The sequence below is a fragment of the Cucurbita maxima genome, unplaced genomic scaffold, assembly GCF_002738345.1.
Source record: "Cucurbita maxima cultivar Rimu unplaced genomic scaffold, Cmax_1.0 Cma_Scf00007, whole genome shotgun sequence".
NCBI classification, from domain to species: Eukaryota; Viridiplantae; Streptophyta; class Magnoliopsida; order Cucurbitales; family Cucurbitaceae; genus Cucurbita; species Cucurbita maxima.
The window spans coordinates 3,896,328-3,909,661 of NW_019272023.1; the positions used below are offsets into that span (position 1 = coordinate 3,896,328).

General features: G+C 36.1%; 3 protein-coding genes across 8 annotated transcripts; 1 reads left to right on the forward strand and 2 right to left on the reverse strand.

Annotated features, from left to right (window-relative positions):
* Positions 1 to 792: 792 nt before the first annotated feature.
* Positions 793 to 2,076, reverse strand: LOC111482380. The gene has a single exon (XM_023128127.1). It carries the CDS (start codon positions 1,590 to 1,592, stop codon positions 966 to 968), a length of 627 nt encoding a protein of 208 aa, XP_022983895.1. The 5' UTR covers positions 1,593 to 2,076; the 3' UTR covers positions 793 to 965.
* Positions 2,077 to 3,500: 1,424 nt separating this feature from the next.
* Positions 3,501 to 8,609, forward strand: LOC111481958 (OTU domain-containing protein DDB_G0284757-like). Of its 6 annotated transcripts, none has more exons than XM_023127579.1 (10): positions 3,501 to 3,756; positions 4,291 to 4,463; positions 4,788 to 4,861; positions 5,847 to 5,901; positions 5,962 to 6,054; positions 6,464 to 6,537; positions 6,673 to 6,721; positions 7,173 to 7,257; positions 8,168 to 8,224; positions 8,346 to 8,538. In XM_023127579.1, exons 2-10 carry the CDS (start codon positions 4,299 to 4,301, stop codon positions 8,390 to 8,392), a joined length of 699 nt encoding a protein of 232 aa, XP_022983347.1. In that variant the 5' UTR covers positions 3,501 to 3,756; positions 4,291 to 4,298; the 3' UTR covers positions 8,393 to 8,538. The 6 variants fall into 6 exon arrangements, with proteins under 6 accessions (XP_022983347.1, XP_022983349.1, XP_022983345.1 ...); XM_023127581.1 differs by having other exon boundaries at positions 3,502 to 3,798; positions 4,298 to 4,463; positions 8,346 to 8,609; XM_023127577.1 differs by having other exon boundaries at positions 3,502 to 3,798; positions 4,292 to 4,463.
* A 71-nt stretch (positions 8,610 to 8,680) lies between these two features.
* On the reverse strand, positions 8,681 to 11,144 carry LOC111481957 (glyceraldehyde-3-phosphate dehydrogenase A, chloroplastic-like). The gene is made up of 5 exons (XM_023127576.1): positions 10,971 to 11,144; positions 10,759 to 10,875; positions 9,859 to 10,163; positions 9,524 to 9,768; positions 8,681 to 9,407 (listed from the first exon to the last, which is right to left on the reverse strand). Exons 1-5 carry the CDS (start codon positions 11,010 to 11,012, stop codon positions 8,905 to 8,907), a joined length of 1,212 nt encoding a protein of 403 aa, XP_022983344.1. The 5' UTR covers positions 11,013 to 11,144; the 3' UTR covers positions 8,681 to 8,904.
* Between the last annotated feature and the right edge of the window lie 2,190 nt (positions 11,145 to 13,334).

Below are 13,334 nucleotides of genomic sequence, written 5' to 3' on the forward strand. Positions count from 1 at the left end.
TCTTCGTGATTTAAAGGACTAACGTGGTATAGAATCGTGATATGTGACCCATGCCCCCAACCCACGTACACAAATCGTCCCCAATAATGCTGTATAAAATATACATAGATAGAGAGATTACAGCTAATTGAAGCAGTGGCCTTTTAACGTATCAAGAATGAGGGGTCTCTTTGGTGGATCGCTTTAAGATGGATGGACTTACTGCAAGTCTTCCTGCTAGATAGGTGTCTCTTTGTCTGCTGGTTTTGGGTCTGTCTAATAGGATATCCATAAATGCATGTCTTTGAAGACGTTGTGGGTGAGATTTGTAAATACTTCGTCATTGACTAGGGGAGTCATATTTCAATCAAGTGAGACAGTTGGTGAGTTGTAGTCCAACCAAACGAGATCAAAAGTCAGTAGGTGAGTTGTAACCCACGACGAGTAGATGATTGTTGCTTTTAGATGAGATCGAAAGTAATTAGGTTTGTTTAGGTAGATAACTCAATTAGATGAGATGATAGGTGAGATGTAACTCTAACCCTACCAAGTTAAACTAGAAATTCATTTTTAAATTATTATTTTTGGATGAAGAGCAGCCCACCTGATTAGTTGTGCAACTAACTTGATTTTTTTTTAGTAACATGTTGAGCAGAGAGATTTAAAACTTTGACTTCTTAGTCAAAGTATATGTCTAAACTAGTTTAGCTATGTTCAGATAAGGAATCAACTTGATTAGTTGTTCAACCAAAATCACGGAATAATTATTAGAGTAAACTTAGAAATTATGTTCGAGTTGCTAGAATAATGTACAGAAATAAGTTAGGCTCTCATATCGTTTTCTATTGAAATGGTGAGAGGGAGTTGGTGGAACTGAGAGGTGAAGGAATTGTTGAATTGAAGCTCCATTAAAACATGAGAAAACTATGTATAAACCCCATTAATGCAATCGCTTACAATAATTTAAGCTCCATTAATTGCTTAAATTAGTTATATTGCAGTAGTTGCAGGCTTCGTTGCATCTTCAGCTGTTCATAGAACCTTCTGATGAACTCCTCAGCCTGATTATCCACTTGTCCACTTTCACAGGTAATGTCATTTTCTTCCTCAGATGAATAGTTTGATATCCGTACGTTAAATGGGGTAACGAGTGGGCTTCCCTCCTCCATTGCAGGACTCAAAGCATAGCTACAAGCATCAATACAGGCGGCCTCGGCTTCTGGGTATGAATCTTCTTCCTCTTCTTTCTTTTCTTGTTGCTTTATCTCCACAGGAAGGTTGATACAGGGGAAGTAAGTCTGGTATCTGGTACTGCGCTTTGACATGTGGGAAAAAACAGGATTAATGGGAGTGTTGCTCCAAGGGAATTCATAGTCCTGTATGTCGAAACCGCCACGTGTCATACCTCTTCCACCGGAGTGGTGGTGGTGGTGGTGATGGAACATGAAGTAATTGGTCATAGATTTTCTGAACACCTTCCCTCTCTTCACCATTAAATTCATGTCCATGATGAACCTTCTCTTTGAGATCAGACCCTTTCTTGCCATTAGGATAAGCGTCGCCTTAAGAACATTCCAAAGCCTCTTGACTCTTACAGAGGATTGGAGACCCATGATTGATTTTAATTGTGTTTTTCAGCTTCTGAGAATGGGATAGGATGGGTTTCTTTGTTCCTGCAAGGTTTGGCAGACCTCGCAGAGGCAAAGAAAACCCAACAAGAGGAGGAAACAACTGGGAGATGGGAAACACCAAACTCTGCCTTGGATCTTTATAGGAAAATGGAGGGTTGTGGAAGGAAGCAACGCTCCTGTATTTGAATATTGAGATCCAACCACCGCTCCTAATCCAATTCCATGGTCATTTCGTTCTATATTTGTTTAATATGCTTTGAATTAGAAACGAAGTGACTTTAGGACAAATTTTGTGAGGCCTTTTCAATGGAAAAGAGGAAGCAATTGTTTGGAAGTTGCTGCTGTGTGTGCAAAAAGAAAGAATGCTACCTTTTCCAACGGTACTTAACATTTGCTCAATTATTAGGCCACCAACCTACTTTTTGGACTTGGTCCAACTCCATCATTGTGTTTATAAAGTTTCTCTTGTGACCTTTGAGCGTTTAAGAAGAATTTTTAAGTCATTCATTCAAGTTGTTGTTTCGGAGGAATTTTTTAGGATTATAGTGATTCGTACGAGTAATAGTTGGCTGGTAGTTGAGTTACTGTCAAGTTGTCAAATAGAGACTTGTCTCAAGTGGAGGAAATGGGGAAACAACTTGCTTATGGAACCAAGTCGCTTGTCACACCTTGGGAATGGGTTTCACCCGAAGCATTGGATCATTCTCACCCCAACCATATAATTGGACCACACGGTTTGAGTTGCAAAAAATGGTTGAAGCCCAACTAGCACCCAACCAGTACTTGGTGTATAATTTTTTTCTTCAGCATTTAACACGTTATTAGATGATATCTTATTTTATTTTATAAACTCCACGCCATAAATAGAGATACAGCAGGAATTTTTTCATATTACCATGGTATCCAAAAGTTATCCATGGGCTCGAATCATTTACAAAATATTATGGCTCTGACTATGATATCAATCATTCACGAGGTAGATCTTGCCCATAAACGTTGAGATTTTGGCTATACAAGATGTTCTCCAAGTGAGCTTTTGAAGTAATAATTGTTCTATGTTGGTCTCAAAGACAATAAGGGCGATGAAACTCGTAAAATGTGATTTTTAAGCCGGTGGCATACACCTAATTAGAATTTAATATCCTAAATTTAAATAATTTTTTTCTTTGGGTTAAATTACTAACTTAGCCCCTATACTTTTATGTTCATATTAAATCGGTTTCGAAATTTCTCAAACTTTCAAATCTGAAATTTGTGACTAATAAATCTCTCAACTTCAAAAATGTTAAATAATTTTATGACCTTTTAATTTGGAATTTAATAGATCTTTTACTTATTTCAACATTTCAAATTAAAATTTGTGACTAAAGGAAATTGAGCTTTTAATTTTATGGTCAATCTTCAGTTCAACTAATCAGAATCCTATCGATGAAATCAAACAGGTTAATTCTTCGCCCTAGATAATTATTTAATTAAGAAAAAAGTAATAAAATAAATTTTAAAATGTTGAATATGTCACAATCCTATTATTAGATATAATTTTTTTTTAAAATAGGGATTTAATTCTAGAATTAAAACTTTTAATAAAATTTATGAATGTTGACGAAATTATTTCATAGTTAATTATTGCTCATGAATGTCAAGTTGAAATTTTCCATTTTTTTCCGTCTTCTATTAAAAAAAATATAAAAACATAATAAAAAATTTAATAATATTTTATAAACAAAAATATTATAGAACTTTTTTACCAACATAATTTATACAAATTTAAATTTAAATTCTACAATGTCTCAACACTTAAAATAAAAAATAAAAAAAATTAATAAATAAAAAAAATGAATAAAAGAGAAGAATAAAAATTAAAAATATCGCGCCAAATCGTAAAGATTTGATTAGCTAGTTTGGTGGAAGAAGGTGTTGAAGTGGGACCCACACTCATCTGCGGCCATTGACGGTTACTTCCGGAGAAGGAGAAGCCGCGAAAGCTACAGGCTGTGGGGGTCTGTGTCTACGAGGCGTTCCATTGAAGCCCCCCATTTCTTTCCATCCCGCGAATTCTTAACCCCTTTCCTGAAACATCCTAATCCCGTTCCACCTCAAACCATCCTCCACACCATCCCCAAAGTCAAATCGGACGCAGTTGCAGGTATAATTGATCTGTTCCTTGCTTTTTACCCGCAGATTTCAGGTATGAATCGCCTGGTTCTTCCATATCCCTGCCTTTGTCTGTTTGAATTCTTCCTTGTTCTTCCTTTCTTTTAGTTTCTTCTTGAATCCTGATTGCAATAATATGCCCAACCAAGGAAGATAGACCATGCGCCTTTTAGATTTCACCTTTTTTTTTTTTTTTTTATCGATTGATTTGATTGTGTACTTCTAATTGGATAAATGTCTGTCTATGCGCGTTTAGTGGTGTTCTTCATTTGATTTTGCAGGATTTCCCAAATTATGATTTTGTCTCCTCTAATAAATATAGCACTTTCATTGTCATGTCATGTTTGTTCTTGATCTACCATGTATTTTTCTCACTCCTCGATTAGTTTGAGCTCCAACTACACATTCGTGGAACAGGCGTTATTTCTTTTTTTCTTTTTTGTTTTTTTTTTTTTTTTTTTTTTTTAATGTTTCTGCAGCATGAAAGCATGACTTTTTCTTGAATGTAATTGTGAATTATTGCTAAGTGGCAGTATGAGGCCGGGAACTCTGAGCGTTGGAGAATGTTCGAGTTCTACTTCATTGAGCTCTCATCAAGACATTGACGATGATCGCATGATTGCTGTTGCATTAACGGAAGAGTACGCTGAGCTAGATGGTGGTGTTGCCAGACGCCTCTCCAACCTTGCCCCTATTGCTGTATGAATCTTTGCTCTTTTCCTTTTGTTCTAGCTTAGTTTTTTTTTGTTTTGTATTTTTTTCTTTTAGTGATTTCCAAGCCACCGCTTTACCCTTCAAAGAGAGTATTAGTTATCACTTCCCATATGAAAATATGAAAGTGTTTTCTCTTTTTAGGACGTTGTCCTGAAACTTTATTCAAATAGAATGTTCTGAAATGCTTGATTTATTTGTTTTCTGATTGTTTTCCTCATATCTTGGCTTATGAACTATTGTTGTTCCATCTTTTGAAAAAAGATATTACCTGAACTCATATGTTAAACTTCACTTTTTGTGGTATTCCAGCATACTCCAAGGGTAAATTTGTACATCCCCACCCAAAGTGATGCGAGTTTGGAGTATAATAGGCTTCTTCAGAGGTACGTATCCCACATTTTCTAAAGTAAAAGATAGCTGGGGCTTGGTCAACAGATCTATATGTATGAAAAATACCACCTTTCTCTCTGTAGAATAATGATGAAATTTAGCATAAAGAACAACTGTTAAAGAATTTTTACAATCGACACATGCACATTCCCTATCTGAGAGAGAGAGAGAGAGAGAGATGCACATTCATGAGCAAGCATTGGTGGATTGAAAATTACTTCCAGGGAGTTGAAACGGTGCATAAATTCTCAAGTTTACTAGGTGGGTAATTTTGTAATCATGATCCGGTTGAAGGTCACAAAATCATTATGTCCAATTGATGACCTTATTGTTACTACTATTATGGTATATTCTTTGTCGTGATTTAGACTGTCTTAAAGGGATGTCATCTTCTGTGCCATAGCTAATTCCTTGATTGAGGAATAGTTCAAACAAATCTAAAATTTTCATCACAAAACTAACAAATATAATAGCAAGTCCAGTTTGAGCCATTCAAATCCTAGCCTATATTTTTATTCTTTCAGGGTGCAGTTTGATTCTGTATCTCCCTTTACAACATGAACGGAGTTCATTATGGGTTTTCTTTCTTTCTTAATTTCAGTCCTCTTATTCAGTTGCTTCTGCACTTCAATTTAATCCGCGCCTCTAACTTCTTACATTATGCGTTGGATAAGAGCTTAGATTTTCAAAATGAATATGACATCATAGAAATAATCCAAAAAAAAGTAGCTATTGTGTTTTTCCTCCCTTGGTTGTTAATTGTTATTAAAGTGATAATATCTAAAGCCCAATAAGGATCGACTGGTTTTTCATTGCATCCATGTGTTGTCAAGAGGGAATTCATGAAAATTACTCAGGATAAAAACTGATGGTTGTATAAGTCTATGTGTAATTCCATTAAAGTTTACAATCTCCCTAGGCTTCTCTTCTCTCTCCTACCACCTGTGATGAAGTAGTTATCATCTCATTGTGTTTCAGGCTAAATGTCTATGGTTTGCATGAAGTGAAGGTCTCTGGAGATGGAAATTGTCAGGTATGTTGCTTTTTCAAGTAAGAAGTAGAAGCTTCGGTTTTATCTACAATTTACCTATAGTTTCTTCTTATTTGGCAGTTTCGAGCACTTTCAGATCAGCTGTACAAATCACCTGAGTATCACAAGCACGTGCGGAAAGACATTGTAAAGCAGGTAGACTGTCATATTTCGAGGTGCTTGAACTAGGGATAATAGTGGCTCCTTTTCTTTTGGGATGAAAAGCTGAGCTTTTGTTTTAGGAAATTGAAAGAGAACGTAATAGGGAAGGTTTTATGTAGCATGTGGCCAGAGTAGTTGGAAATGGGAGAACAGGTGGTAACTTTTCACTTATATTTGGTTTTAGAATCTGCAACTTTGGTTTGTATTTTATCAGATCAGAGGCGTTCTCTTATACGGATTTTAATCAATATGTATAAATTAAATCTGATCTGTTAGACTTGTTAGTAGTGGCTGTTAATGTCTTACTCATGTTTTGGTGTCAAATTGAAGTGAATAGAGTTTTCGAGCAAGGGTGAATATCTTGCTTGTGTATTACTCACCTGGGTTTATTTTCATGTTCCAGCTAAAGGACTGCCGTTCTCTATATGAAGGTTATGTTCCAATGAAGTTCAGTCGTTATTACAAGAAAATGGCGAAGTATGTGAAATTGTTCAAGATCATACTCTCTCTTTCTCTCTTATTGAATCGATGGTCATCTGTGGATTAACTGATGTTAAACATGTTCTTGTGGATCAAGGTTTCATTTTTTTTATTTCTTAATATATGATGCAGATCTGGTGAATGGGGGGACCATGTTACCCTACAAGCAGCAGCTGATAAGGTACATCATATGGCAACATTAAATATCACCTTTGTATTTGCTACCTTATTGATTGAGTGTTGTATAGCATTATCAATCTAAGATTTTGTATAAAATACGCCCGAAGGAGTATGAGCAGCAATTTGTCATATCCTTGGAAATGTAAGCAATGGATGAAAATTGCTGAGTCACTGGATTACAGTATTTGCTACCTTACTGAAGTCAGACTCTTGGATTTGGTGTTTTTCCAACTACCATTTGAACTTGGAGTTTTGGATAAACTAGAGAGAGGGAGAGAGAGAGTGGAAGAGATGGGTGACAGTACGTCAATGAAAGAAACAACAATTTCAAAGAATTTGTTTATCTTGTTCCTTGAGTGAATTATATTCCAAAAAATCTGGAAGATTTTCCATTAGAACATTTACCTGCCTTCTCTGTTTGTTTCTTGATCTTGCTGCTTGATTTTGTGCAGTTTGCTGCAAAGATTTGCCTCCTTACATCATTTAGAGATACTTGTTTCATTGAAATTGTTCCACAATCTCAGACTCCTAAGCGTGGTAAGTTAAGAAGCATGGATATGGATACAAGACATAAATATGATACGGACGTAGAGACATGCCATTTTATATGGATAAGATATGTTTATTAAAAAATACCATTTTAAAAAATATATATCATTTTTATCCCCGATGAATTTGAAGTCAACAAGTTTATGCCCTTATTTACTTAAAAAAAAATATATGAGTGTGATATGTTTTGGCTTAAAATTTATTATTTTTATCTCTTTATTGTCTTAACAAATGTCTTATGCATGTCTAATAAGTAGAAGGCTTGTTTTAATTTTACAACACGAAAATGCTTTCAAAGTGTTTGTGCTTCTTAAGTCGTAAGATAGTGGATATTTCTTGAAATTGTCGTGTGATGATTATTTATAGTGGAAATAGATTTACTTTATTGATTATATGAAATATATTACGAAAAGGGGTGGAAAGCCAAACTCCTGGCTGAGGAAGATTACAAGATGTTGCCATGAAGTGTAGAAACTGAATTGGCAGTTTAATATTTTTTTATATTTTCAAATACCCTAAAAGGCCTTTCCAAAACCTTCATAAATCCAAATTTTATTATTAATTTTCCTCGAGGGTTTTAGCAATGAAGTATGGAAGTGATAATTTGTGCTGCTTAGATTAAAATATTTTTTTACCGCAAGTGTAAGGTGGAACCTGTGATAATAAAATATCTTGCAAGATATTTGATAGATGCATTAACTACGTAAGAAGGGACTTTTTATCAGGGCTGTCTTCAAACGAACATATAATTGTTATATACATTTCCTCTGTACCTCAGTTTCTCAATATGTAGAAACGTTTGAATGTCGACACTGTTGCATTTACACACACTAAATGCTTTGCTGTAGTTTTAGAATACTAGGGTTCTTACAGCTCCTTTACCTTTGCAATAATGCAGAGCTCTGGTTAAGTTTCTGGTCCGAGGTTCACTACAATTCACTTTACGAAATTCAAGGTTTGGTTATACTGAGAAATCCATTTTCTGGTTCTCAGAGTAGCAAGGTTTAATTGGAGTGAATGTGATTATATGGGAATCTTGGTTTTTAATGGTGATAATGTGTTTGTCTTTCTTGCAGATGTTCCAGTTCAACAAAAACCAGGAAAAAAACATTGGCTGTTCTAGTTAAACAGATTGCTGAGTATAGATAGCATCCTAGATATGTGAGTACTACACTGCAAAGTTCTTGTGTTTTTTTTTTCGAAAAAAAGAAGGAAAACCATATGATTGATCTTTATATATATAGTTCTATGTAAATAGTTCGTCATACATACATTGCCTTGTATTAGTGCACTTATAGATTCAATGAACTCTATGATAGAATTATAGTCACATTATGAACTCAAAAACTCTGGTGCACCTGTCCTAGTAGCATAACTGAATTCAGTTTAGCATATCCTACACCTACAGAGCAAGAAATAATTCATTTGTATTCATGAAATATCAAATTGACTTGACTCTTGGAACTTTGTGACTCTGCATAGTTTTGTGGCATATATATTTATTGGCTGATGGGTAATGGGTAAAGGAAAATGGTTTTTGGTGTTCTCATTACAAATTAATAAGGGAAAATTAAGCAGAAATGCAGAAAACAAGCTAGAAAGGAGGTTAGCTCAGAGAGAGCAAACCACTCATGCTCATTTCCAGTTGTGGGCAACAATGTCGGCCAAATCAACAACCCGTTGAGAGTAACCCCACTCGTTATCATACCAAGCAATAACCTTCACCAAGTCATCACCCATAACCATAGTCAAGGAAGAGTCGACGGTTGAGGAGACATCAGAGCACCTAAAATCGACCGAAACAAGGGGCTCGTCACAAACAGAGAGGATGCCATTGAGCTCCTTCTCAGCACTTTCCCGGAATGCTGCATTCACCTCTTCAGCAAAGGTCTTCTTAGAAACCTGGACAACAAGGTCTACAACAGAAACATTTGGAGTGGGCACACGAAGTGCAATCCCATTGAGTTTTCCTTTAAGAGAAGGGAGGACTAGGGCAACAGCTTTGGCTGCTCCTGTGGAGGTAGGAACAATGTTGAGTGCAGCAGCTCTTGCCCTTCTGAGGTCACGGTGGCTGGCATCAAGTAGCCTCTGGTCACCAGTGTAGGAGTGAGTGGTAGTCATTGTTCCCTTGATGATACCTGCCATAGATTTATACCAAAACCTTCACAAACCTGAATTTTAGCACCTGAATTTGCAAGGGCCTAGAAATGTGAGTGCTATTGATGAATCTATGCTGGGATTCAGTATGTATTACCAAACTTCTGGTCAAGGACCTTGACAAAAGGAGCTAGGCAATTGGTAGTGCAAGAAGCATTGCTGATGATAGGCTCATCAGGGCTGTAAGCGTCGGCATTAACCCCAACGACGTAAGTCGGAATGTCACCCTTCCCAGGTGCTGTAATTAGGACCTTCTTTGCTCCAGCCTGAATGTGCTTCCCTGCACCCTCTCTATCAACAAACACTCCAGTTCCTTCAATCACCAAGTCTATTCCCAAGTCCCTGCATTGTCATTTATCTAATCATTCAATTTTTTTTTTATCTCATACAGATAACGAATGAAAAGTAGAAGCATAGAAGTTGAACACCCACTTCCAGGGAAGGTTGAGAGGGTTGCGGTTGGAGACCACCTGGATGATCTTGCCATCAACTGAAATAGCTTCATCTCCGGCAGGTTTGACATCGGCATCAAAGATGCCGAGGGTGGAGTCGTACTTGAGGAGGTGAGAAGCTTGCTTGACGCCGCCGGAATCGTTGATGGCAATGACATCAAGTGGGGAATCCTTGCGACCATGCCAGCACCTCAAGAAATTCCTGCCAATCCTTCCAAACCCATTGATGGCTACCTTAAGCTTTGCTTCCACAATCCCTTTCTTATACCCTCCGCTACTTCCCACCTTCAAGAATTTAATGGATGTAGGTATAAGGCACATGAAGAATCATTAGTGTAGTATGAATACTCACTTCTATATAACCCTCTCAGGCTATATCAGATATGAATCAAGAGACCATAGTACGTGCTTGAAGAAGTTTAGAGGAAAAATAAGATGAAGCGGAATATATTCAGGGGTCCAAATAGAGCTTTCCAAAGAAATAGCTTAGTATCTGGGATGATTTTAACGGTGGCGTATTCCCTCTGGCTATATAATCGTGTGGTTTCTAGAAATTTATGATAATCAAATTAAAGCCAAACTGGGTTTCGTTGTTGATCAATCAACAGCCTAAATCTACTACCTCTTTCCCAAAAACAGACCTAACCATCAATCAAAGTTTGTTCCTTGAGATGAACACAATTGACAGAAGCCATGAAGCGACACTTTAAGGAAGCCAGGATTGTTATTTCTATATGTTCACTCATGTAACCATAGTACAGCTTTTGTTACATCCCATGACTCAATGTAGATTGCTGCCAATCTACAGCATCATGATCCAAACGAAAGATAACTACAATGGGAAGAAACCATGACAAACTTAAAAGAAGAGAGAACTCACGGCAGAGGTCTGGAAGGCAATGACGGAAAGGAAGTCATCGGAGGTTCGCCTAGCGAACGGGAGGCAGGTCGACGAGTTGCGGAGGCCAGAGAATTCTCCAAATCCCTTTCCAGTAGCCTGTAATGCAAGAGAATGCAACAATGTTCTCAGATGAAAAACAGGAAGAGATTAAAGAAGGGGCGAGAAAGGAAGAGTGCAAGCAATGCAGGAACCTGGAGAGATGGTTTGGCTACTGAGAGAGTAGCCGTAGCCATGGTTGAGGGCGATGAGAAGAGCAAAATGGGGGAAAGCAGAAGCAGAAGCAGAAGCAGAAGCTTGAAGCAGTAGAAGAGAGATGGGAAATTGAGAAGGGTGGAGTGTATATAATAAATATGTATTTGGATGAATGGCTTTGAATGAATGAGGAAGGCTAAACAGAGGATGAGATAATGGATAGAGCCTCTCACTCAACGAATGGCTGTGGTTGTTCTATTCTCTGCATCTTCTTCTTCTACCGTCTGGTTTGTGATGCTGTTTTCTTCACCCCTCTCCCTTCCCCCACCAATTATAAATGCCAAACTGATTTTGGCCTCAAACTCCTCACCTTTTTTTTCTTAGTTTTTTTTATTCTTTTTATTCAGAGTCCAAGCACCAGAAGTTTGTCATCCCAGCAAATACCAACTTCAAATATTACCCAATACACAATTTTCGTCGAATTATCTTAATTTAACGTCTCGATATGTCTAGACTTTGAATTTTTCCATTCCTTATCCTTGAACTTTGATTTTTTTTTTTTTTTTTTTAATACAGTTGAAGAGTTCATTATCTTAGAGAAGTTGATTTATAAAAATTAAAAATTGAAAGGTTTACATGATAATCATACCGAACATTGTTCATTTGAATTGATGTGACATTGGATGGGTCGAAATTGATTGGGCAAGTGATTTTTATGATATCTTTTGAAATAAAAAATAATTTTATTTTATATAGTTAGTAAATAAATTTTAAAGTTTGAATAATAAAAATAAACCTTTTAGAAGTCCAAGTATTTTATATAATTTGTCCAATAATTTTTAAACACACATTTTTAAGAATAAAATGTGGGCCATGGGGAGGATGGTTTTAGCCACATAATCGTTTACACATTGAGAGTGTATGTACCAATATTCAATACACATTATGCAAAAACCTAAGTTTTTGCCTTAGAAATTCTGAAAATATCTTAGATATTAAGTGGCAAAATTATAATTTCTTTCGTTTATATTTGTACCTTTTAAACAATATCAATAAAATTAAAAATAATAACCTTAAACTAAGAAAAAAAAATCAAAACAAAAGTAAAACTTGGTTTCAAAAGACAGGAAGCTACAAAAATTAATAAAACTAGCTTGAATAATTTACTGTAAATTGAAAGAAAAATCTGTATAATCTTTTAAATAATTAGTAGTATAAGAAGTTCGATAGATTTATGTTTAGCAGCAAACTCAGATGATCGGAAAGATTATCGTTACTACGCAAAATACTCGAACCATCCATTTATGATATTATTGTTATCTGTAGGGGGTAGCAAACAATAAACTAAAAGGATAAGAAGAACAAGTTTGATATGAAAGACTAAAAATGCTACCATTTCAATCCTTGCAAAGTAAAAAAAAAAAAAAAGAAAAATTGACTTCATTTGGAGCATCCCTAAATAGATCTCCCTAGCCAAGGATATCTGCATTATTCTCATAATTTGATCAATGTAGATTACAGAGGCAAATCTCCGTGGCTTTTGTATGCAAACAATACATTTTAATCTAGGAAGAACAACATAGCTTCATTATAAGCAATCTTCCTGAAAGTGCAACATGTACTAAGGTGCAGCTAAAGACAAGGCTAAACCTGGATTAGGTATGCTATGATGATGCACATTACCTAATACCTTAGGAAATAATATCAGCAAGCATGACAATTCAAATATAAAAGGCAATATTCAAGACAAGATCATACAAAATTCAAGTGTTTTGACGTCAAAGATATAGAAAAAACATAAGCAATAAAACGAATGGGCTAACCTGCTTGGATTCTAGTTTCTGATTCAATTTTCAGAGTGGGATCCGGGAAGTAAGAGTAACAGAACACAGAGTCCACACACGACCTTCAGGGAGGAAGCACTACCAATGGGGAGTTCAAAAGAATGTTTAGGGTAGGTACTGTTACAAGATTTTGGGTGGAAATGAGGGAGACTTGTGCAGATGTTAAAACCCTTCGTTGGAAATAGCTGATAGGCTGGTATAAAAAAGACTGGGGAGTATGCACACAGGAACAAGCCTTCCTTTTAATTTGTTTTTCAATTATAAGCCCTTCTCTTTTTTTTTTTTTTTTTTCTTTAACAAGAGACTAATGCTCTCACCAGATACAAACTGCACAAGGGAGTGAAAACTTGAACATAAAGGAACACAAAAGGAACCAAAAAAGATAAAAGATACAGAAAATAACTTCCACAACGAGAAACACTAAGCGAATTGAACAAAAATTACAATAGAGAGAGGCTAAATGATCAAATCAACACAAAAGATCACACTCTGAAAACTAAACCAAAGCCGATGCCCGAG